This window comes from Pinus tabuliformis, chromosome 9 (genome assembly GCF_031772625.1).
Source record: "Pinus tabuliformis cultivar Carrire ecotype Pingquan chromosome 9, CPIR1, whole genome shotgun sequence".
Classification (NCBI taxonomy): Eukaryota; Viridiplantae; Streptophyta; class Pinopsida; order Pinales; family Pinaceae; genus Pinus; species Pinus tabuliformis.
The window spans coordinates 659,470,593-659,497,572 of record NC_142307.1 but is presented as its reverse complement, the minus strand read 5'-3'; the positions used below and the strand labels follow the sequence as shown (position 1 = coordinate 659,497,572).

General features: G+C 39.0%; 1 protein-coding gene across 1 annotated transcript in view; it reads right to left on the bottom strand.

Annotated features, from left to right (window-relative positions):
- The window catches only part of LOC149150393 (ABC transporter F family member 3-like), a 371,154-nt gene that overhangs the window by 129,829 nt on the left and 214,345 nt on the right, over positions 1-26,980 (bottom strand). The window contains exon 12 of the mRNA XM_089438575.1: positions 16,523-16,605. Coding sequence (XP_089294701.1) covers positions 16,523-16,605 — 83 coding nt within the window. The remainder of the gene's footprint in view (positions 1-16,522; positions 16,606-26,980) is intronic.

Here is a 26,980-nt window from a genome sequence, read left to right as displayed (position 1 = left end):
GGGCTGGCAGTGTGGTGGATCGTAAGAGCACATCTGGATGCTGTTTCAATCTTGGTTCTGCTTCGATCTCATGGATGAGCAGGAAGCAGAAGTCGGTGGCTTTGAGCACCGCGGAGGCCGAATACATTGCTGCTAGTATGGCCTGTTGTGAAGCAGTTTGGTTGAGGAAGCTCTTTAGTGAGCTGTTCCAACATGTGCTAGATACCACTGTAATACTCTGTGATAATCAGAGTGGGATTCGTATGACTGAGAATCCTGTGTTCCACGACCGATCCAAGCATATTGATATCAGGTACCACTTTATCCGGGATATGGTACAGCGAGGCGCCGTAAGGCTCGATCATATAGGAACTGATGAGCAGGTCGCGGATATTCTCACTAAGCCCCTGGGGAAGATCAAGTTCCTAACCTTCCGTGAGAGTCTTGGTGTCGTGGAAAGACCCTATGATGTGGGTCCTGTTGGACGATGAGCTCTGGGAGCTCTGGGGGGCTTTGGGGATAGCTTCTCGGAGCTATAAGCACTCATAATGCTTCTGCCCCACCCTTGTGATTATTGAGCTGGTTCGCCACTCATTTAATCTGTGCCCCGTATGCATCCTACCCATTGAGTTCAGGGCTCATGGGAAGTACCTCTCATTTGGCCAATGAGGTGTGGAAAAGCTAGAGACTATTAGCAAAGACTGATGGACGCATCAGAGATTGCCGTACTCTCTATCTAGGATGGCATGGTCCAACCACTTGATCTGGGATCAAGATTTGTGAGGTCTGGGACCTCTGGACTGATTATGTCAGTCGGGGAATGATGTCTTTGTGACTGACCCACTTCTGTTCTGAAATAAAGAAGCCAGCAAAGCAAGTTTCGGCGGGATGACTCACGATGTTAATTGCACTAATAGATGGAGTTCTCCCTAGTTGAGAGGGAGTGTTAAATTTGGACAACTAGGTCCAAACTCCATGTTCTGATGCTCAGATTAAGAGGCTAATATTTTTGTTGGATTCCTCTTTCTGAGAGGTGTAAAATCCATATAAAAATAGTCTTAATCCGATGAGCAGAACTTATATTTTGAATTTATTATTCTTAATCAATTATATGTGCAAGGTCAGCCAGTTTTGTAATGTAGGCTCACATGCCCAACAGATGTGTCACACACCCTCATTGATGGATATATATACAGGAAAAGTTGGAGAGAATTTGATCACAACACAACTCACATCTTCCTCTCTCATCCTAAAAAGTACGAGCTACCTGGAGGACGAATTTCAGCCACATGTGGGAAGGACGAAGAGGATTTTTCTGCTGCTAGGGTTTCAGCTGCTAGGGTTTCGCAGAAGTTTGACCAGCGTTGACTTTGGTCAACGCTTTGTCCAAACAAGCTGAAAACTTGTGGGAGGTTCGATTTTTGAAGGCCGTACTACCTGGCACAAAAATCGAGGTCAAAGGGTTGACCGTTTTGCTGCTGCGTTGACTTTTAGCTTGCTGCCCCTGCGTTGACTTTTCAGGACAGCGTTGACTTTTGTAGAACTGACTTGGGTTGACTCATCTACTGGTTGGAGGGTTGTTGTGACACATGCTGGGCTGGCTGACCAAAGGAGACTTTGCTAGTTGAAGCATCCTGTTGACCGCCGAAACGAACACATACATTTTTCTTGTTTCTGATTTTTCTTCTGTAAGATCTGCTTATATGTTCTATCTGCATTTTGCTTATCTACTTGTATGATTGTTGTGAGAAAAGTGAAATTGCTCGTAGCATAGAACATCTACAAAACTTTACAGGTTGACATAATTCTAGGTCAACCTTGGTTAAAAGAATTGGGTTGGGTACATTCTTTTTAAACATGGAGAAAAAAACGTTGATGTTTTCTTATAAGGTAAAGATGATCACATTCCAAGACATGACCATGAAGTCAAAATCGATAACAAGCTCATCACAAGACTTTAAGGATATTTCGGAATTGATGTTTCAAGACAATCAAAAAACTATACCAAAGAAGCAGAAAGAAACCAATACTTGTTTTTTGAAGGGTCGCGGTTGTACGGACGGACAAGATTGTACAGACGACTGATAGCAATAATACGACAGGAAAAAAATCGTTCAGTACAACAAAATACGACCGTTGGTGGTTGTGGCCTTTAATTGCTGGTAAAGGCGTGTAGAAGCAGGGTATTTTGCAGCTGACAGCGGCTTGCTATCAACTTCAGTGTGGCTTAGGCGATGGAGGATAAGGAGTGGAAATGTGCAGGCGTGACTAGATCGACCGTTGTTTCGATGGTAGGCAAGCTTCTACAGAGTGACGTTGGTGGAGAGTTCACTGGAATCCGGCAGGCAGAGAACAGGATCTGCGACAAGGCAACGACGAGTGGGGAATGAGACTATGAAATCACAACAATCGCAGCAGTCACGGTGGTGGAGAGTAGAGCCATCAGGGCCATGGCGGTGGTGGCGATTGGTCAGGCTGCAGTTCGGGAAACCGTAGGTAAGTTATGTTTCTTCCTTTTTGGTTTTAAAAAATACAACTTTTATATATTTTTTGTAATATACTTTTCCTTCAAAAAAAAAATATTTATATAGTTTTTTTTTTAATTATAAAAAATATATATATATTTTTCTTTTAAAAAAATATATATACATATATATATATATATATATATATATATATATATATATATATATATATATATTTTAATATATAACTTTTTTTTGAATAATTTTTTTTCTTATAATTCTTTTTTCTTTCTTATATATATGCTCCATTTTCTTTTTACTATACTCTCTTTTTTTTCTTCCTTATTTCTTTTTATGTATATGGCCAAAGGCCTGATGACAAATGGAGAAACTCCAAATTGTGTAACAAAACACTTCAATTATGACAGCAACCAAGTTGACGACAAGTTGATGGCCAAAGGTCAAATCAGACGTGGCTTTGATACCAATGTAATGAACAAAGTTCGTATACGCAATGGAGTAAGCTTCAAAATACTTCGAAGACAAAGACATCCATTATTGGACAAGTGTTTATTAAAAATTGTATAAGAATTGATGTGCGATATGAGATGATTACAAATGAGAATGAGGGCCTGCTTATAAATCCTAGGCAGGTCCCCTTCATTAACGTACATGTCCTTAGCAATGTTTTAGAAACCGGTCGGTTTGAACCGATAACTGGTCAAACCAGTCGGTTCATTAGTTGATCAGGTCAAACCAACAAAAAAATCGGGTTTAACCCACCTCTTGGCCAAAAAATCACATAAACCGGTGCTAACCGACCGGTTTAGGATGGTTCACTGCCAAGGCCGCGAAGGACCCACATAGTGCAGTTTAGGAAGGTTCCAAGGTGTTTTGGAGGGAAAATAAGGGTTCTTTCCCTCCAAAAACATCCTCTCCAAGCCTTTAAAAGGAGCTCACTACCCTCATTTGCTTCACACATCTCATTTGGAGTTTATGTGATTTTCATTGGGAGCTTGGAGAGTGTTGAGTTTTTGCTGGAGTAGTGGAACAGCAAAGAGTTTGAGCTAAGTAGTAGTCATCATGCCTCCAAAAGCCAAGGATACTACATGGGCTCATTGTGATATGATTGATGGCAAAATGATCTGCAAATATTGCCAAAAATCTATTGGAGGGGGTATTAACAAGTTCAAGCAACACTTGGCTAGGATAGGAGGCCATGTAAAGCCATGTGGACCACCAAATGAAGTAATAGGGCATATTAGGGTAGAATACCTTCAGAAGTTTGAGACTCAAGTCAATGAACCAATAGAGAAGTTTGTGACTCAAGCAGTTGCAAAGTTTGGGAGTCGAGACTCAATCGAGTTTGATCATGATGACTCATGAGAAGTTTCAAGTGATAATGCTAATCACTATTATCATATATGTAGACTCTAAAGGCCATTTAGAGCCTCATTGATTATATATTTTGTTGCTGATATGTATTACACTTGGTGCCATTTTGATATATTAACATCTACATGGTATATATATGAGCAAACTTTGCATATTTTGTGTCTATTGGTTTGGAATCATGGTTTTAAATCTTAAAAATAGTTTTTTCATTAAAAATTAATTATTTGATGTATTATTTTAAAGACCAGTTCATTTAGACCTGACCAGTCCTGATTTGACCGATTTCGGTTTGAAACCGATTTATTAGGTGGACCAGTCCGGTCACGAGTTCCGGTTTTTAAAACTATGGTCCCTTAGAACATGTCTCTTCAATACTAACTATTAGTTAGTTAATCATTAATTATGATTATTATTATTTACATTATTTTTTTATTTATTTTATTTTTATCTAAATTATATTCGTAACAGTTCTTTTCCCAACAAGGGTTGGGACAACCATGGGTTCCTTAATGTGAAAAGGGCTCATCTAGGGCCTATAGGAACCAAGGTGATGGCCATGAATGAGGGGTAGAACTTATGTTTGGCTTTTGCCCACGTGCTAAATTTGTATGTCTTGGCCATCGTTTTGCATTTTAAGGTACAGTTCCTGTTGAGAGTGGCCAAATTATGCTTTTTATTTTTCTTTTAGTTGCATGATGCATCAACCTTTGGGCATCATTCCAAGCCCGACCCAAGGCGCGGACAAGGAAAGGAGGAGGCTAACCCTTTGCAGACCCAGTAGACAAGCGTGGACCGGAATGGGAAAAGTGATAAAATGGGGTTAAAGAGAATGGAGGGGACTGATGTATATGGTGCTAGGAAGTGGGACCATGCAACCAAAATCAAAATTTCCCATGTAGTGCCAACCCTAAAGCTAATAGCCAGTAAAGGAGATCCCACGGGACTAAGACATAAGGTTAACCACCAAATCGGGCAGAGGAGACAAAAGTACAGACCTAGCCCACTCTTTCCGCTGAATCCCCCCACCAATTCTTACCCAATAGTGTCCATGATAAGTAACCAAAATTACTCAACTATACCAATGAAAAGCCATACCTTCGGGGTCAAGAGGCCCACCTTCAAACATACGATCATGACAGATGGGTGAAGGACCTCATGGTTGGCTCAGGTGGCGGAGATAGTGGCACATCGAGCTATCTAGTGGCTGCAGGGGGCTATTGGTTGCCAGTTGAGGACCATTTAGGAGAAAATTTTCTCCAATGCATACTACCCACAGGTAGTGGGTAACATCTGGCTCCAACTAGGACATGAGCTCTTGAAAGGGTGCATCAATGTACTCGAATGAAAGATCATGAGAACATTAACAATCTCTTAGGACCGCACGGCGCAGACATGCTATCTACACATATCAAAGACCAAGCACACGGGGCAGCATGTTTTTGTGGTGTCTTATGATCACCCATGTTTAGTATTAGGCCATAAAATCAATCAGAAAATAAAATTATTCTACATGTAATTTTTAATCTAAATACAGCTAATCTATCATGATAATATCATATGATGTTAGTTCTAATGAGAAAAACAATATGTGATGCATCCTACCTTAACATGCATATTATCTCAAATAAATACCAAGTGTAATCATAAATCTAGTGCAAACAACATATCACCAGATCAATATAAAAATACTTCGCCCAATGATGACTTATGCAACAAATCCAAAACCATGGATAGGAACAATCAAATGGATGGTCACTAGTTCCCACACATGGAGGATCACAGCAGAAGAGGGGACTAAGAGATGTAATCTACTCCACGAGATCCTCTCTTCTAACCAAAAGATCGAGATGTCAATAGTTAGGCTCATGAACATTTGATGGATGGGCACCTTAGGCATATCACTTCCATCATGGTCCTTATCATTTATGTCATGCTTTATGGCGATCATAGGGTCATGATTAGTAAGAAAGGGAGGCTGGTGAGATGGAGAAACACAAGTAGGTTGCCCATGATGATCACACCTAGGAGGGATGGAGGATTCCTCATTATTAGTGAGCCAAACTCCATGGCTTCTATCAATAATGTAAGAAGGGTTGAGGAAAGGGTCCACATGAGACTCAACTACGACCCCGGGATTGTGAGGAAAGACAAGGGTCCTATCGATATCATCGTCATCCGTGTCATAGAAAGGGTCCTTGTCAAAACGCTTCCCACGGACCTCCCATTTTACTTCTTCGATATCTAAGAAGTAATCATTGAAATCAATGTTTGAAGGGACTATGGGATCACCTTCTCCAAGGTTTTCAAAGGGTAGATCATCAGAGATAGTATCCTTGGGAAAGATAGGGTTGACCCTAACTTCACTCTCTACAAACTTCCCCTCCCTATCACACATGTTTTCAGAATTATCACCCCATCTTTTGTCATGTGGGCCCAGGGAGGCACCCTTTCCTGCTCATCATGATGATGCTCAATGAAGGCTTCCTCTTGAATTTTTAATGCGGGGCATACTTGGAAATGTCTAAGAAAGCCATCAAAGAATTCCTCAATAGATGAGATGCTCCTATGTCCGTGATTTTGCAACCATGAGTTATCACCACAGATAAATCTCATGAACAACAACATAAGGACATCCTAGTGGACCACTTTCTCCTTTGAAGCATGCACATCAAATTTTTCAACATGAGCAATTGTGGAGAGTGGATCATACAGCCACCCCACGTACCATTCTTCCTGTGACATGATTAGGGTGCCCAGGGATGTTAGTGATGTCCAAAGCGGGAAAATCATCAAAGAAAGACATCCTATCAAGATATACATGTAAATTACGTAGAAGTCACCAAGGTGAAATTAAAGATGCCTAGAGAGATGCTTGCTTCACCCTACAAGCATTGGCCAAAGTTCAATGAATAACTAGGGTTTCGTTCTTCCAATGGAATCACCAAGAATGATATATCAATGATGTCATAAAGGGAACAAGGCACACGTCTCATGTCCCCAGCAACGGCACCAAAATGTTACCACTCAAACTAGTAGGGGTCCTAGGAGAGGATCCTATGAGCAACTACTAGGTCAAGGGGCAACAATGGAGTGATAGCCCACTGTCACCTCAATTAAGGCTCCCTGCTCTTTACAAACTTTCAACGATGGGAGGAGACCCAACCTTGGAAATTACTCTCTATCCATTTATAGATCCATCCTTCCTAGTGATTCCCATATACCGAGTCTCCTCCCATCGATGAAATTTCGTAAAGAGCAGGGAGCCTTAGCTAAGGTGACAGTGGGCTATCACTCCATCGTTGCCCCTTGACCTAATAGTCGCTCCATAGGATCCCCTCCTAGGACCCCTGCTATTTTGAGTAGTAACAGTAACTATGCACCAAACCAAGACATGAGAGAACCAGAAGTACATCCCAACAGAGAAATAGGGGTATGAGCCATCACAGTACCAAATGTTACCCCCTAATGAATTACAAACTCTCCATTCTAGCTTTGCATGCTCCTTGAAGAGATAAAGAAGAAATAAAACAATCTATATATTGACACTTCTAGCCTAGTAAGACTCTCTCATGTTCCTACCTGTCTCAGGAATAAGAATGATAGTGATGACACGACATCCACCTCTTCACCCAAATGTATTCAATTTGCTGATCATTTTCGTGTATACATTCCGATAGAAGTATCAAACAACATGGAATGTTGAGACTGTCGAAAATATGTACATGAGGTTAGTAATTGAATTCAACAAGAAAATTATTATTTTTTATATGGTTCATGTAGGCTCCATGTTGGATAGGTTGGGCCCACCACATGAAGGGGTTTAACCCATGTGTTAATTCCACTTGATCACACGCATATATATTGAGAGCTCGTCCTCCACATTTGGCAACATCAACACAACTCGGATCACCTACAACAAGAAGAGTTTTGCTCACACGTTTGAAGGAGAATAAGACTCTTTGATCTGCGAAGTTAGACTGTCTTTGACAAGCGCTGACCTTGGCATATTCTGGCTTCGGACTTAGAATATTTGATTGATTGGTGGACGAATATTCTAGGCATATTTGACCTGACGTTGATTGAGTCTTTGATGGCAAAAGGTTTAATGTTGACTGCACCTGTTGACTAGCTTTGACTACAAGTCAAACTAGGCAGTTTGATCGAACATTTTTGTGGAGCAACAGGGCCGAAATTCAACCCCTTGACCTCTGTTGACCAAGAGTAGCAATAGGCTAGAGTAGAGAGATGAATGTTATCCCCACCATGGAAGACCCACCAAGTAATAGGATCAAGATGCCCTCAATCATCCATAGCTATTGGATCTTAAAAGCTACCAGTAGATTGTACAAACCCTCCAAATTCTTGGCGAACTTCCATTGCAACTCCCATATCTCTATAAATTTTCCTCAAAGCTATATTATATCCTTGTATCACTTCAGAATCCTTGTTTGGTGTTGTTCTACTAGGTAAAGACAAAAGTTTAGAACGATAGTATTTAGGGTGTAATGCATATGCCAAAAAGTGTAATGGTGTGGTCATTTTGTTCCACCTTTCTGTAATGATGTCCTTCACTAAATAATAGAATGTTTCAACTTTCATAAGGGTCATTTTCACTTGCCCTGATAATTTCCCTTATCCTCTCCAACATACTATCAATGTTTTCATAAACTTCCCCCAAGCAAGGTGTATCTGTATCAAATGCCCTGATCAAGGCCAAAATTGGTTCAGTGAACTGTAGAAAGTATTGGACCTTGTCCAATCATGCATCATCAAGAATGATGGACTTGATTTTTTGCCCTCTATCAGAAGTGGAAGTCTTCCATAATTCCCAAAGAGGGTCAATGACCATTGCTTGTAATGCTTGTCTCACCTCCACAAGTCTCTTTATGACAAGAGTGCGGGAGGCAAAACGAGTTTCAACAACCTACAAGTTTCAAAAAGTCAAATTTCAAATGAGAAACCCTATATAAATTTGTAATTAAAAATAAGAATTTCCAATACAAATAATATTGATTAAACAAAACTTAAAAGTACCTTCAGTAGCTCCAACTTTGCAAAACCCCTATAAATGGCTTGGGACATTATATGATTTGTTATGAACATTTGGATTTCTTTTGATGCTACATATATTTCATATTCAATCTCACCAATCTTGGCAAGCATAAGGTTCAATGAATGTACTGCACATGGAATCCAAAATATGTGATCATATCGACCCTCCACAATCAAACCTGCAATTTTACAAACTTTTGCGTTGTCCGTAATGACTTGGACAACATTATGTGGCCCCACAATTTCTATTGCATCAATAAGAATTGTGGATATGAAAGATGCATCTTTCTCTATTCCACTGCAATCAACAGCCTTCAAAAACATTGCCCCTTAGGGGCATACTACAACAACATTAATTAATAGACAGTTTCTTTGGTCTCTCCATCCATCAGAAATGATGGACACACCTACTTCTACCCATGTATCCTGGATTGTCTGTAGTTGTCTATCCACGGATTGTCTCTTTGATGCTAACAAAATAGTGCGTACCTTTTCATATCCAGGGCTTTTGTACCCTTTTGGTGCTTCATTAACAGCCTTAATCATTTATTGCCAATAAGGGGAACGCACCAAATTGAATGCTAACCCATTTGCATAGATGCAACGAGCTACATGTTCATCGGCTATGTCTCTACCTTGATTATTGAAAGCTGCTTCAAGAGGGCCTAGAGTGGCAACAGGCCTAGATGGCAATGGAGGCCTAGTTGTAGAGCTTTGCACAGGGTGTTTTCCCTTAGCAAGCTTCCCATCAGCAGTTTCTTGCAAAGATGCATAGAATTTCATTTTTCCAGAATTCAAACCTTTGCCAGGTTTTCCATTTGCATCTTTTGGCCTGGGGCATACTTGCACCCCCGTGTTAGTTTGACCAATGAGATGGGCCTTCACTCTAGTATATGAACCATTTTTGATATCTTGGCATTCATTGCATTTCCATTTAAATGAAACACCTCTGGGATTTTTTCCAATAATCTCCACATATTGCCATAGAGGAGATTTTGGGTCTGTTTTGATGATTTCCCCTTCACTCTGCTCATGTTGTGATCGTTCCATGATGATAATAGTCTATAGACTATAGGTTACCTCACTGCATATAAAATTCAAATTAGTAACCTAACTGCATATAAAATTCAAATTATAATATATTATCAATATAGTAAATTAGTAATTTACAATTAAAAATTAAAATATATAATGATAAAAATAAAAAATAAAATGAAATACATTAAAATTTAACAAATAATTTTGAAATTTTCTAACACTTCATAATAAAATAAATATAAATCTAAATACACAATTAAAATACATCATAATAAAATATTAAAATCTGAAAGGTTCAATATTAAAATATAAATACTACCAATATAAATAAAAAAATGACAATTATATTTATAATAACCATTATATAATATAATTATATTTATAATAATAATTATTAAATTATATAAATAATAATATATACACTCAATAGAGATACAGCATATATATAAATATTAAATACTAAATACCAGTGTTGAAAATATCGGTATCGGCAAAATATCGGCGAGGGTCCAGAAAATATATTATCAGCAATATCGGCGAAAATATCGACAAATATCGACAAGCATAAAAAATGCATAATATATTCATTTTTTTCAGATTTTTAAACATATAAAGCAATAATAACATGAAATAAACACATTGGCACATAAATATAAAGAAAGCACTGATATATATGATGTCAAATACAAATGATATATCAAAGGTGATACCAAATCCTGTTGATCCCTGATAATTGTCCATTCAAGGACTCAAATGTGGAGAACCAATACAAAATAACATCACATGTATAAAAGTATCTCATCATCATGAGTTATAAGTAGCATAACAAACAAAACTAGTAGCTATCTATCTAAAATCACTGCCCTCTCCCCCTTTTACGGGAAAACATAATGGATTGTTTGCCAGGCCTGCCCCTAGTAGTAGAAGGCCCTGCACCTAATGTCAAATAATGAGTGCTAGGTATGGGGTTGTGCTCTCGTATATCTGTAGCAGATGGTGTTGATGTCGATGCTCCCAAAGTGTCCTCCTCCTCCTGCTCCTCCTCCGAGTGCTGCTACTCCTCCGAGTAGTCCTCCTCTTGCTGCCCCTGTTCTAATGGATCATCTGGCTCTAACCATGAAGGTGACTCCTCCAAGATGGGCTCCTCAAACTCCACCCTCCATTGAGACAATACATCAATATTGTCTAAGGAAATCGCATTTGGATCCATTGGTGATTCTATTTGCCTCACTCGAAGTCGAATGTTGTAATGCACATACACTAAATCATTGAGGCGTGCGGACTCCAACTTGTAAGAGTGTCAAAAAAACTAATGAGTCTTGACTCTTGACTCTTGACACTTGAAGGTCATAAATTACAATAAGTGTAATTGCTCAACGGAAGGCTGGAACTCAAAGTTATACCTATTGCGCTTTTTTGCATGTATTTTCTCAAATACACTCCAATTGCGCTCACACCCTGAAGAGCTACATGTTTGACTCAAGATTCATATGGCCAATTTCTGCAAATTTGGTGCCCTTGCACCATAGCTTCGCCACAAAATATCTAGAACAAAATAATGAAATAAAAAATTCAAAAACTTAAAACATAATTAAACTTTCAAATAAAAGTTACATAATTGAATTTAAAAAAAATAGAATTATAAGTAAGGAAATTCTAAATTGAAAATTCTAATTTCTGATGAGTGATGACTTGTCACTTACGTGGCATGAAGAGGGTCCTTTCCCTAATAGCATCATCAAAGCCAAATAGGCCAACACAATCCCGATAATACTGTATCTCATGATTGATTTTGCTACGAAGCTCAGGATCAGGTACCATCCTATGAATACAGGGATGGAGCCCTTCCATCACCTCGCCATAAAAATCAAAGCCGCATTTGTATGAAAATGTGGGGTTGAGGAAGAGTGTTGCTGTATGAATGGGTCGATGAAGCATCCCTGTCCACCGACTATCAATCACATCCAATAACATCATCTACTTATCAAGGCCAACAGAACCCTTGTCTGCATCAATAGAACGAATGGCCTCCTTGGCCCTATCCATGCCCTCATACAAATAAGCCATTGCAGGCTTCTCCCCATCTACCAATCTGAGAACCTTTACTATAGGTTCACTAACTAAGCATGCTTCTTCTACTCCACGCCAAAACGTCTCAGAGTACACCATTTTTTCAATGGCTTTCCCGTCCTGTCTCCTGCTGTATCTACAATTACGCCAGTCATCCGACACAAACATTTGCTTCAACTTGAACCGACATCGAAGCAAAGACTGAAGAGTAATAAAGTTTGTGGCAAAACATGTGATCGCAAGACGCCGCAACTCCTTGTTTCTAGTGAACCTCCTCATGAGGCTAAGAACAAAAGCATGGTTATAAATAAACTTGGAGACGCTCCTAGCCATATCAACCGCCTCCTTGATGAGGGAGAGTTTCCCCATATCCTCAAGCAACAAATCGAGACGATGTGCTGCACACGGAGTCCAGAACAATGTGCGATACCTCTCCATAAGCATCTTGCTAGCAGAGACATAATTAGCTGCATTGTCTGTTATGACTTGCACCACATTCTACACACCAATCTCCTGAATGAACCCATCTAACAATTCACATATCGTTGTTGCATCTTTGGTATGTTCTGATGCATCCAACGATTTAATAAACATGGTACCTTTAGGACAATGTACCAAAAAATTTAGAAGGGTCCTACCCTTCCTATTTGTCCAACCATCAAACATCACTGTGCATCCAGTGACTTCCCATGTCTTTTTCAACTCCGCCAATCTAGAGTTGATGTCCTTTTTTGCTTGAAGAATTGGCCCCTGCAACTCCTCATATGTAGCACTTTTGTACCCTGGGCCCACAACAGCGATAGCATCACACGTTGGCTGCCAAAATGGATTGGTTTTGGCGATGCTGAGAGGTAAGTCGCTCTAGAAAATACACCTCCCCATGACTCTATCTGCTTCTTGCTTCTCTTTTTTTTTAACAAGCGATTTTATGCCAAGTTGTGATCCATGTCCTGTTCGTGGAACAAAATATGATGACCTCGCACTAGCAGTAGCGGGTGATGATGTGCCAGCTATGGAGCCCCTCCCACTACCCTCAACATCAAAATCAGGAGAAGATCTCCCGAAAGATCTACCTGCACATTCAGCCTTGTTTCTTTCTGTCTCTTCCTTCTTTCTGTCTTTTTCATCAATTGCCTCAACGCTTTTTGTACAAGCTCCGGACTAGAAACTTTACAAATCCCAACATCATGTCCACTGAGTCTAGCCAGATGGTATTTCAGTCGTGTAACCCCTCCTGTCATCCTAGTCCCACACAATTTGCATGTAAGATATGCCCGATTTGTCCCACCATCAGGGTTCCCATACTCCCAAAATGGGTCCAAGGCTTTTGGCATATTTGAATTTTGTAGTGGGCTAACTCAAACCTAGGGCACCAAAAAAAAATTTGGAATTAATAACTTAATAAGTAATAACCACATCATTTTACAAAATAGTTTTTTTGCTACATTATTTGCAATTTTGCAATGTGAATTCAATGAAAAACCATAAATGACAATAAGAGGGTGTATTTGAAAGTTTAAAAAAAAAATGGAGTTTGCTCTCCAAATATGGAGAAAAGTTAAAACCCTTGCATTTGCTCATGGGCATGAAAATCTTTTCAAATGGAAAAAAAAACAAGCAAAATGATTGTAGGCAAATAGGCAAGCAAGAACAATCCTAAAACTAACAAAAAATTCATTAACATAGGGGTTTATTTGAACATACCTGTTAATGGAAGAAATGAAATTGTCTCACTGTTCTTCAAGCTTAGATCAACAAAATCTTCGTTATTGGTGGTGATAATAGCTATTCAACGCTCAAACCCTCCTTGTCAGCGAGCACATAGCTCTCCCCTTCCTTCTCCAGCGATCAGAAATGAAAATGATTGAAAAAAAAAACAAAATCGGACTTTTATAGCCGCACGGAATTTTTTGACTGTCGTTGGGCGATTTTTTGCATCATCGCGCAATATTTTGCTAATATATTGCCGATCTCGGAAATATCGTGATATTTTCGGGAACCAAAAATATCGCAATATTTACGAAAATTGCCGATATTTCAGCAATATTATATACACTACTAAATAGCATAATATATAATATATATAGCATATTTCGGATAACGTATATAGTATATTGTTCATAACAAATCCGTAGCGTATATAGCGTATATATTATATTTGGACAGCATATATATCATATATAATGTTTTGTTATGAACATATTATATATAGCGTATATAATATATATAGCCATTTATCCATAGAGATTTCCATAATATTTATTGACACAGATATCGTGAATTTTTTTTACCTGGCTAGCCGTCTAAGTTGGTGATGCCAACAAGCTTGTGCCCACTGCCAAATGGAACAGGAACAGGAATAGTCTGTTGTGCCGAATGGTTGAAGCGTTGTTTGTTGTGCTGAATGGTCATTGCTTTGTCTGACGTGGCTGCCTACGTTGTTTGGAAATTGTTTTCGCTGTTTGCGTCGTTGTCTACCCACTGCCGAATGGTCGCAGAACAATATATAATCCCTGCGGCTGGGTCACGGTGTTTGGAATGGTCAAGATTCAAAGAACAATGCAATATAAAAACATTCGACTGTTTTAACTTTTGCTTCTGCTCTGTTCGAGACTTATAAAGAATGGTGTTGCCAACAACAAAGAGGGCCAACTTTACACTGTTTAACCTAAAAGTTAAAACCGCAAGTCAAACCTAAAGTGTTTTTCTGTTTCATTTTGGTGGTTCTGGCATACAATCTCAGGATCCGTTTCAGGAGAAGATTTCCATTTCCGTAAAATGAAGAACAGCCACCTTGCCGTATTACACACGTTTCCAGGCGGATCCGGATCAGATCCATGGATCATGGCCCTCTACCTGCCAGATCCGGTAACATAGGGTTTGGCTAGTGGGTTGAGCTTGTGCCTCATAGCATCAGGCAAGTACTTACCATTCATAACATGTGACGACATGTGGGAATGGTAAATGGACCCTGGGTTCACCATGAGTCCAGTGGGGTTCCTGGCATGCCTCCAAGTGACGACTTGTTGAGTTGGTGACCCTAGGACTAGTGGGAGACTAGCTCCTCTATTCGATGTTGATGCTTTCAACCTTTTGTTGGAATGGAGAAATTTTATTCATCATATGTATATCTGTGGAAGTCAAGTAGAAATAGCTCCCTGGCTAAGAGGGACTGTTGAAAATATGTAGCTGTAGTCAGTATTTGATGAAGTCAAAAAGAAAATTATTCTTTTTTATATGGTTCATGTAAGCTCCATGTTGGATAGGTCGGCCCCACCACATGAAGGAGTTTGACCCATGGGTTAATTCCACTTTGATCAAACTCATATATATTGAGAGCTCGTCCTCCACATTTGGCATCATCAACATAACCCGGATCACCTGCAACAAGAAGATTTCTGCTCACACATGCGTAGAGAAGAAGACTCTTTCACCAGCGAAATTAGACTGTCTTTGACCAGCGTTGACCTTGGCATATTCTGTTGCTTTGACTTGGAATCTTTGACTGATTGGTGGACAAATATTATGGGCATCTTTGACCTGATGTTGACCAAATATTTGAAGGCAAAAGACTGGATGTTGACCACACCTATTAGCTATCTTTGACCACAGGTCGAACTGAGCAGTTTGACCGAACTTTTCTGTGGAGCAGCAGGCCGAATTTCAGCTTCTTTGACCAGATTTGACTTGTGAGCAGAGCTTTGACTTTCTCTCTCTTTTAACTGGTTTGATTTGGAATTTGGTTTGGACAATGAAATGATATTTTGTCTGGGAATTCAGATGTACAATTGACTGAATTGGACAATTTCTCCTAGGAAAAAGTTGTTAGGTTTTCCCCTGGTTTTGGGATTTTCGCAGGGTAAATTTTATTCCTCTTGCCCATCTTTATTTTATTTGATCTCTACTGCCCTACTAAATTTATGGTTGAAATTTTCTGGAGTGTAATTGCTTTATGATCTGAAATGTGTTAAAGAAGTAACTGTATCATTGCTTTATGATCTGAAATGTGTTAAAGAAGTATCTGTATCATTGGAAGTAGTTATCTGTCAGAAAATTTGTGCTTGTCTTAATTGCACTATAAAAATCAACAGAGACTACGTCACTATCAACTTTCAAGTAAGTAAACGTTGTTGTATAATAATTGTAATCACTCCAACTTAAAATTCAGGAAACAAAAAAAAATTGCCTAATTTTAAAACCAACATTTTCAATGGGCATGATTTTCAGAAGCAATCACAGCACACTTTTCGTTTACATCTCAACTCAACCACATCCAAATCATAACTAAGCTGGCACTTTCTATGTCCTATTATATACAATCATGACTTCTTGGATCTCCAGATGTATGTGGATGCCCGATGCTCACCTTTATATGTACCTTTTACCTTTTAATCTAAGAAATGAGATTTTTTTATAGGCAATAAAATATATGGCCATGACCAGTTTTTATTTTCCCCGTACTTTTACCTTATTAACCTCTTTTAACTCACACAGCAGTTCAACCATAGATTAGAGCTGCTTACTCGATAGACGACTGTCAAGATCTATACCAAAATTCAGGTTCTTGAACAATAGAGGTCCCCCTGGGTATCCAAATGATGCATCACTACATCCAAACAAATAAATTCAAAGCAAACTAGTCAAACATTACTGTAACAAGTTAGGAAAACCAAATAAATATAGGTAAATACACACCCAGAAAAACTTTAAAATGTTGCTGTAAAAAAATGGTACAAAAATGTATTAGCTATACAAAAATTAGAGTAACGTCTTCATATCTGGGATGATGCTACAAAACGTCATTTGTAGCATGAAAAATTTTAAGTGGCTGATGAACCACATGATTTGTGTCAGGGGCAAACAGGATTTCCTGCATCTCCTACTTTGCTAACTATTGTTGGAAAAATATTCAAAACGACCCAGAAAGTTTAATGAAAAGGAACCTGACTATCATGATTATCGAGTGAGTGATATGAAAGATGAGCTGGCAAATCCCCTTTGCCGTAGCAGTTGTTTAAGTCTGTCTCTGGGTGTGGTACAACTCTCCAAACTGGCAGTAATGGTGATTGGATAGTTTAAAAGTATTGGAATGGGAGGTGGCAAATGCCCGAAGAATGACAGACACAATATGTCTGCATTATAGCATTAGATTTGTGCAGATCTTGAAAAAAAAATGGTAAGGTGCCCTAGTATACAGTCTCTGAAGGATGGGAGTAATGGTGGGATGAAGCAGGAAAAGGAGGAACATGTCTGAACTATGGAGAACCACACAGTTCAGTAGCAGAAGGGGGAAACTGGCCAAAAAATGCAGTAACAAGTTAATTTATGGTAGCAACTAACCATGCAAGGGCCAGTCAGGGGATTAAAGGAACAAGTATTCGGATAAGCATGTATAGATGACACCAAAAAATGAGTATTTAAATCAGAGGGAATGTAAATGCAATTAAAAGAATGCTTTCTTGTTGCTAGCTCTGAATTTTATAATGTTGGATATTAGACACCAAATGCCAACAAAGGATCATGCATAACTCTTAGATTTAGAATTTTTTTTCCTATAGGTATATGTAAGCATCAGGGTAGCATGTTCTAGAGAAACTGAAAATAAGGTACGACCAATTATTCAGAAAACGTGTTATTGGAAGGACTATAACAGGAAAACAAAATATACCAATAAAAAAATTCTTCCAAACAAAATATAGAATCATAATAAGCTCACAATGTTTCAAAAGTTCATACCTGAATCACCTACGCCTCTGACATCAGATACTCCATAGACATGATTATTTAATTCATAAACAAGGGCAGGAACAATGAGTCATTCTGGGTTTTTTGGCATATCATTATTGTTGAACATTCACAGCACGGAAGAAAAATGTGAATTGACCTTAGGGTAATGGTTTAGAAATACATTTTGGCACATTTTTATATTTTAGCTTTAAACTAGGTTAAAATAAGAACAAAACAATACCTGTTGACTACAAGACCAACATAGGTAACTTTATTCAATCAAGGAAAAAGTTGCAACCTCAGTCCAGTTGTTTTTCACTTGACCTAATTTGGCTACTTCAGTGATTATTATAAGATAGTTTAGCATAAATAATTGGTCCAGACAGTGATATGGTGCACACTGCATATTTCAACAGAGTAACTGTTTCGTAATTCTTATATGTGTTAGAATATAATGATTACATGAGTAATAAAGTCAACTTAGTGACTCAGGCTATAGGATAGGGTTTCCTGTTATTATTAGTATTTTAGGTTTTGGACATATATCACCTCTCAAACTATATATAAGAGAGGTGAATCTTGTTGTAACTTGCACAAGTATTTTTCTAATATAATATTGTGCTCGTGTTTGATTACATATCTTTGTTTCAAACCTCTCTAGGGTTTTGGCATTTCGGGATTGAGCTCATTTCATGACTTGGTATCAAGGCCCCCAGTAGAGAGAATAGGGTCCGAGACAACGGCAAATCGTGTAAGGGAGAGCCTAAAGCGAACAAAGTTCGTTCTCAGGTTAAATACTCCAGAAAACTTGGAATACAATCCATTGAGATACAAGAATATATATTAGAAGGTATGAATAAGATGATGATACAATGAGAGTGAGGGACCTGCTTATATATTAGGCAAATGCCTCCTCATGGAGAGTCATGTCCCATTTAAACATGCCTCTTCAATATTAATTACTAATTAACTAATCGTTATTACAATTACCCTTGTTATTTATATTTATATTATTTATATATATTTATTTGTAACATTGCCTTCCTCCTCAAAAAAGCTTTGACCTCAAAGCTTGATGCAAAAGGCTTGATCTCTTTTTTGGTTTTGAATGTCTTTTCGTCTCGGCACTGTCATCTTCATTGATACAAGTTGATATGATCTTCTAAATGACAAACAAAATTGTCGCATTTAGAAGGGATCAAACCATCCTAGATTAATCTTCTGCGGAATATTCTGATCACTGGAATTTCGTAAAGAATTGTCATCATAGGACTGGATTGAGTTTACATCAATATTCTTTGGAACATCAGTTTGTTGTTTCTGTTCTAACTAGTCCTAATACGTAACTTGGTTGAGTTGTCTACTTCATGATTTGGATGTCAATATGGAACTTTTTTGGTTTGACTTTCCCTTATTAGGTGTGTGGAAATTTTTTGATTTCCTTCTGGTACTATGCTTGTTGAGTTGGTTACAGAACCTTCACTTGGGATGTTTATCATCTAAACTGCAACATCTAAGTGTGTCGCTTCTTCAACTGACTTGTCTTCTCCAGTTGTCATATTCACTGGATCGATGTTCGTTCTTTCTTCAACTTGAATTTCTACATTTGAAAATTCCAACACTTCTTTTTCAACAAGTTATTGCGCCTTGTTTTCCAACAACTTCTTATCCTTCTTAAGCTTCTTAATTTGCATTAGTAAATTTTCACTATGGTCTTTAAGTCGAGAAACTTCCACATTCTTGTCAGCAATGATTTTGTCAACTTCCTTTTGCATATTTTGTATCGCCTTTTTACTTTCTTGAAAAATTACTTTTGAGATTTCTTGTATGTCTTCTGGCGTCACTGAATTTGGCTTCAAACTAACATCTTGTAGCGTTATTTTTTTCTTTTGTGGGAAAATGTCAAAAACTTCTTTTTTGTATTTAGAATAAAGGACCCTAGAGTTTCCATCGAGGGTGAGCCCAAAACAATGTTACCTAAATCATTCCATAGAGATTGAACAAAGAATTGTGATATAAAAGTATAATCGCCAATGTTCAATTGTAATTCGATTGCATCATATTTTTTTCTACCCTAGCAGTGTAAACTCTCAATTATATTTGACTCTGGAATCACCAATTGGTTAGCAAGGTTAGAGTTTATATAATTTTTCCCTTCAGTGGGAGATAGAAATAATAACATATTTTCCTGCAAGAGTCCCTTTGATTTTGAATAGCACTCGAGTAGCACAACATGAGGCTGCTAAAAATCTCCCTTCCTTTATTCCCAAGTTAGACTCCATTTTTTCCAACTTTAATAATATGTCTCAGACTTGTTAATCAACTTAACTTTTAAAAAGTCTCCCCTTATATATATATATATATATATATATTTTAAACAACTTTTATAACTTCTCAAACTTTTTATGAAAAATTCTTTTTCTTTTCTTTCCACTGTATCCACTTGTAATTCTTATGAATATACCCCTTTTTTTATTTTTTTTCAAAAAATTGAAGTGGAGAGTTGTGACTCTACAAATAGCCACGTCGTAATGCCAAATCGGACTTAGACCATTCTAATTTCAAATTGACAACAGAGATGAATAGGATGCGTCAACTTAAAATTGGTTGTATGTGTAATGTTCCTAAACAAGAATGTAAGTGATATACAAAGCATGCAAACAATCCAGCAATCAGAAAAACGAAATATACATTAAGCACCCATGGAAACACTGAAAATAGGGAACTGTTGAGCCATTTTATTACTTCTTCAGGAGCAAATACAATAGTAAAATAGAATGGTGCACCTGGGCTTGTCTCAATGTTGAATGGACAAGCATGACAAAACCCAGGTGAGAAAATGTTGAATTGAAAGCTACTGCAACTGCTGCACCAAATTGAACTACGCTGCCCTAGAAAATTGTTGTCTACTGACTTCGAAGGGTTGGAATTGTTGGGATCACGATTGTCGTTACACCAAAACCCGCAGGTGTTAGTAAACGGGCGCATCGCCAGAGTTAACGGATCCTCGAGAGGCGGTTAGTCCATGTCACGAAACACACGGGGAGTGCTGGATTATCCAATGCCCAACAATCTCCCCCCCAAGCGTGAGCCGGGTGTGATTCGAACTCGAGACCTTTGGCTCTGATACCACTTGTTGGGATCACGATTGCCGTTACACCAAAATCCGCAGGTGTTAGTAAAAGGACGCATCGCCAGAGTTAACGGATCCTCGAGAGGCGGTTAGTCCATGTCACGAAACACACGGGGAGTGTTGGATTATCCAATGCCCAACAGGAATCACTACTCCCCATGCTTAGAAAATTATGAGATTTCAACTCCTTTCTCCTTGGCCTAAACCCAGAAAAATCTATAAATTTAGGAGTGTGATCCTTGCTCAAAATCCAGAAAAAACCTAGAAAGGGTTTCCCTTGGTTCCAACCTTCAAAAATTGATCCTTCACAGCTTGGCCCTCCAATTTCGAATTTTGTTGCTATGATTGATCCTGTCAATCTCTACTCTCCCAACTCCACCAATCCTCCTCAAATGGCCCTCCGAGTGATCTCCTACTTCTCCCGACCAGCTCCAGCTCTATAATTCTTCCTCCAACTCCCACATGAGCCTAGTGATGGCTCTCTGCGCAGGCCCAGGTAACTGTAAATTAGACTGCTGGGATGATGGCTCTGTTGGCTCCAAATTCGCAAGAAACGTTGGCCCTTTGCTGCTCTCCCAATCCTTTAACTCTCCCGACAAATGCTTGATCACTGATAGCTCCAAACTCCCCTTGCATATTCTCTAGCTAGCTAGAAATATGCACTCCCTGTTGTGGCTGAATGGTAGTGTTGTAACACACTCCTGGAACTCCTGAAATACTTATGGAACTGCCTCTCTAGGGCGGACACGGATGGTCCCCCGAAGTAGAGGTTGAATCTCCTGCTTGAGAGATTCGTGGGTAAACAACCGGTTGACTCAACGAAACAACAAAGCGAACAGTCAAGTAATTTTGATTGCAAGATGTAACAATGAATCCAAAATGAGAGTTGCTCCCTCCTTATAACTCCTTGGGCCTCCCTAGCATCATGTGGGCCCCTCCATCCACCTATTCGACTTTCCCTCCAAGCTATTCAAATGAGCCAATTCGAACTCCCATGTGGGTGCCCCCCACATTCCACTAGCAACCAAATAAAGTCGAATTGCCTCCTAAGTCCCTAAGTCGAAAATGATGGTTTCTCTTCCTTAGCCAAAATTGAGCAAAATTGTGTAGCAGCACCCTGTTACAAATGTGTTTGAGAAGGGACATGACAGTATGGATGAATCGGTTGGCAGTGGATATGTCGGAGAAGCTAGTTGCGGATGGCCTATTCGACTTTCCCTCCAAGCTATTCAAATGAGCCAATTCGAACTCCCATGTGGGTGGCCCCCACATTCCACTATCAACCAAACAAAGTCAAATTGCCTCCTAAGTCCCTAAGTCGAAAATGATGGGTTCTCTTCCTTAGCCAAAATTGTGAAAAATTGTGTAGCAGCACCTTGTTACAAATGTGTTTGAGAAGTGACATGACAGTATGGATGAATCGATTGGCAGTGCATATGTCGGAGAAGCTGGTTGCAAATGGCAATGGTAGCGTTATGGTGTACGACAAATGCAGCGGCACAACTGTACGACGATTGCAGCGGCAACGTTTACTAATATGACGGCAGGGATAGACAATGGCAAAGGCACTGTCGAAGGGGCGTGACTGTTATTTTTTTTTCAGTCGGTGCAAAAGCATGCAGCCCTTATCATTGACCACACTCAGTGCTATATTTTATGTCTGTTTGTAAATAATATCGTGGTTCACAAACTCGACAGATACCGTGACTTCACAGGTATGGCAACTAGTATCAATTTGGAGTAGCGAAACGAAATTAGAACGGTTGTATGCAATGGTTGTTCTAGGTTCCGATGTGATTGACCGCAATGGCTGTGGCGGAGATTTCAGCGGCAGAGGCTGTAGTTACGTGTTGTGGCAGAGATTGGTCAGGCAAAGGAGAATGTGCTTTGCAGAGAATGGTAGGGCGGTTGTATCATTTGGTGGCAGCGTACGACGATTGAGTAGAAGGATGTGACTAGTCGTTGTTGCCTATAGCGACAACAGATAGACAGACGTCCCGATAAGTCGTTTTTGGGTTTTGATTTTTTGATTTTTTTTAAATATATTTTATTTTATTATTTGACTTTTTGTTTCCGTTTTATGTAATTTGGTTTATATATATATATATATATATAGAGAGAGAGAGAGAGAGATATTCTAGTTTTTTTAAATAATTTCTCTTTTCATAATCTTTTTTTAATATCTATTTTTTTCTTTTTTATTTATTTATTTATTTTTATTTTTTATTATTTTAATTATGGCCGAAGGCCAACTGGTGAACAGAGACCCTCCAAAAGTTTGTAGCGAAACGCTTCAACGGCAACAAAGTTAACGGATTTCGATGGCCAAAGACCTAGATCAGAGAACGAGCTTTCTGCAGCGATGGAGCGGCCAGAGGATCAAACAACTTTGATACCAAATGAAGCGAACAAAGTTTGTTCTTAGGTTAAATACCCCAGAAAACTTGGAATATAAAGATCTCCATTGAGATACAAGAATATATATTAGAAAGTATGAATAAGATGATGATACAATGAGAGTGAGGGGCTTGCTTATATATTAGGCAAATGCCTCTTCATGGAGAGTCATGTCCCATTTAAACATGCCTCTTCAATATTAATTACTAATCAACTAATCGTTATTACAATTACCCTCATTATTTATATTTATATTATTCATATATATTTATTTGTAACAGAGCCATTGTTTCCAATGTAAGAGAGCCAACACACTTATCATGAAAAATCTAGCAAGTCACTTCACATCAAGTAATCGTCTCTGTTTGAGTCAATTTGGAGAATGGAGCCATCATTTCTATTTGCAATGATTTGGAAAAAGGAGCTCACATAGCAACTACTGCCTTTATTTGCGTCAATTTGAAAAAAGGAGCCACCAATTCCACTGCCAAGGGTCTATGTGAGATGGCATACATCATGCTCTACCGTATAGCTATTTCCAGCAACCATACATCCATCTTCCATCATACAAACTCCACCAGCCTACCGTACAAATTGTTGTACATCATTTTTGAGGTGTTTTCTTTATTTCTGTTTGTTTCTAGAAGAGTCCACATAGAATTTTCAGAATGGAAATTCTTCTAGAAAAATTCAATCGTTGGAATTTATATACATAGAAACTGAAAATCCAGATGCAGTGAAAGAACAAAACCTGTAAGGAGTAGTACAAGGGACTGAGCAATCACCAATACATCCAAATAAATTATTGGAATGGTATAGATTGAGATGATAAAGCCACAGTTGTTATTGGCCTTGCTCTCTCAGACTCTGAGTTGCATCATGTAGGTTTGGAAAATGAGTTCCATCATGTCGATCTAGAAAGGTCACCCAAGGAAACCTAGGTTAATCTAAATAAGTTACTTGGAGCAAAAGCAGTTAATGCAATTTTTTCTGTAACACTATAGTTATTCAGAATCCAGATTCAAGCAGTCGATCGAAGTTACCATGCCTAGCCACATACACAATCTATGATCTCTCATCAAACAGCTAGCTGAAAAAGCTGTGGTAGAGGAGGGTGCCAAATCAAATTTGTTAAATAGTCAGCCTTCTCAATATAGCAATGTCACTTTTACCTCAGTCAGATGTCTTTACATACTCTAGAAGACATGATTTCATCTCTCTTCACTAAAGAAAAGAGACCACCTACAGGATAATTGGAAGGGGATTCTTACCCTAAGACATCATTATACTCAAAGAAACGGATGGGAAAGTGTAATATCCCTGATATATAGAGATAAAGATATGTATATTGATGGTCTTAAGGAACACTGTAATGTCCCTATCGAATTAATTCCTAAATAAGCCAACAGCACTTAAATTTCTCTCAGAGACAACTCGACAAACAGTTTGCTTGTGAACAATTTTACAACAATTTGCAGCAGTACTTAGCATGTAAAAAATGAAGATCCAGACTTAATACAATTTTCAAGATAAAGCAGACATCACCAGCAATTTTATTAAGAGAAATCAAGGGAATTACATGCACAATCAGAATGCAGTATCTCAAGTTGCCAGAAGAGAGAATGTGACCACTATAATGATAAATGCTGGAAATGCACAGTGTGGATGAGCAGAGACTTTGATGAACCAACTGCTATACAGAACTTGAACTCCTCATTTAGACTGGTCACTGCCATAACTTGATCCCCATACATCAATTTGGCTGCCTCAATTCGGCCCACGAATGCAGTTTACAGGTTTTTATTAGTTTGGCCTGCTCACCAGAAACTTGGCCTCTGAAATTAAACCCAAACCCACTGCTACAGGACTGTATACCCTGCAGTTCTTGGCCTCCAAAAATGCTACAATTTGGCCTTGTGACTTTAATGGGAGTCCACATTTAAACCGGCCTCTGAAATATGTGTAACTCAGACACCTTAATTCGCCTTCTGCCCTCCATATCAGCTCCTTCAGGAACCCACAAATTAAATTAGAAGCTCGACCCCATAAAAAAGTAGTTGTTGGGGAACAAAAGACCTTTACTCGTCCATTCGCAACCCCACAAGAATCTTGCAACAAGACTAAACCTTCCAATTTCATGAGGGCTCCAATCCAACTCATCTCATAGGCTTCCAGAACTCCGCCCACGGGAAAAACGGTCTCAGCCTCTTCCTTACTAAGCCAGCAGACAATTTCAACCCAGCTATAAAATGCAATTTCGCCTCCTCAACAGAAATCAGCTAACAGATTTTACCTTAAAAAATTCAACCCTTGTCTTCGATTCCTAGAAATGGATTCGAACTTGGCCCTTTCACTATTATTTGATCGGAGGTTGTAACTCGTCCCATAAGGGAGATAGACTCTGCCTCTGCTACTGGGCTTAACTCGTACAGGAATTAATGCCTATGCTAGGGTTTATCAAATCAGCATAGCTTTGAACCCCCAAGGTTATATCATTGCTCCCATGTGTTAATTCGACTTCACAAATAATTTGGACCTCACAACAAGCAATTCAGCCTCGGATAAGAAGTCTCGACCTTGGCAATAATCTAGTCCCTTGTTGCTACGATATGGCCTCCACAATTTTCACCTTAAGCTTTTTGGGTACCTACAAACACATTTATTAATAAAATGCTAGTGAGGAACTTGGATGATCCCTCCTTTCCTTCCTATCTGAAGCACAATTGAGCAATCTGAAGTAATCACTTCTTCGACCAAATAGGGTGTATCGTTGCAACACCGAAACCAATCTAACCGGATCAGCTAAGGTGGATCTTGCACAACCTAAACTACCCTCCACCTGGGTTTGCACCCAACGTTCAAGCTCTACAAGTGTGAAAATTCCTGAATCTAACACATCAGAAACCCCTACTGCAATTACTGGTTTACAATCTCCTACTTGTTCTTTACATTAACAAGTTATTTAATTACATAAACATTGAAGTAAACACTATTGCAGCCTTCACAAATATACAGATCATGCATTGAAATAAACAGGGACAATAACACATGGGGCACCATTATTTTTGGACAATCGTCCCCGAAAAAACCCAATTCGGGAAAACCGGTGCAGCATATAGAGGGTTTGTATTATTAAGCAGATTTCATGAATACAACTAGGGTGCCAGAAATGGCTCACCCAATAGTGAATAGATATCTCTATCTCGGCAATAGTACCTTTATCCAAAGATAGATATTCCGGCAAATCAGCAACCGGATGATCAAACTCCACAGCGACTTCAGTTGTTCCCTATGCTGGACAGCAAAGGCTGCTCCAAGCACTGCTCTGGAACTGCGTCACCCTCTCACGGCTCAGAATTTGTTGATCTGCTCCTAGTTTGCCCCACAGAATCTCCCCAACACTGCCTCTGAGGCCCAGCATCAGCCTCTATGGCTTTTGCGTCACCTGCGTCAGCCTTCTGCGTCCTCTGCATCAGCTCTTCGGCCTCTGCGTCAGCCCTTCTAGGGCCTGTGTTGTCTCTCCTGGCACTACGCTGCCTCTCTGCTATGTATTCTTCAGCCTCGGATGAAAATCCCTTGTTGAACTGCCCCTCGCTGCAACTATGATCACTAACTCGATTTCCTCAGCAAACCTCGCCCCAGAAAATCGAATTCTTTCATCACTTGGTGCATCTCCAACTGAACCTCAAGCCTCCTCTTATATTTTTCCTGTTGATGAATCAAC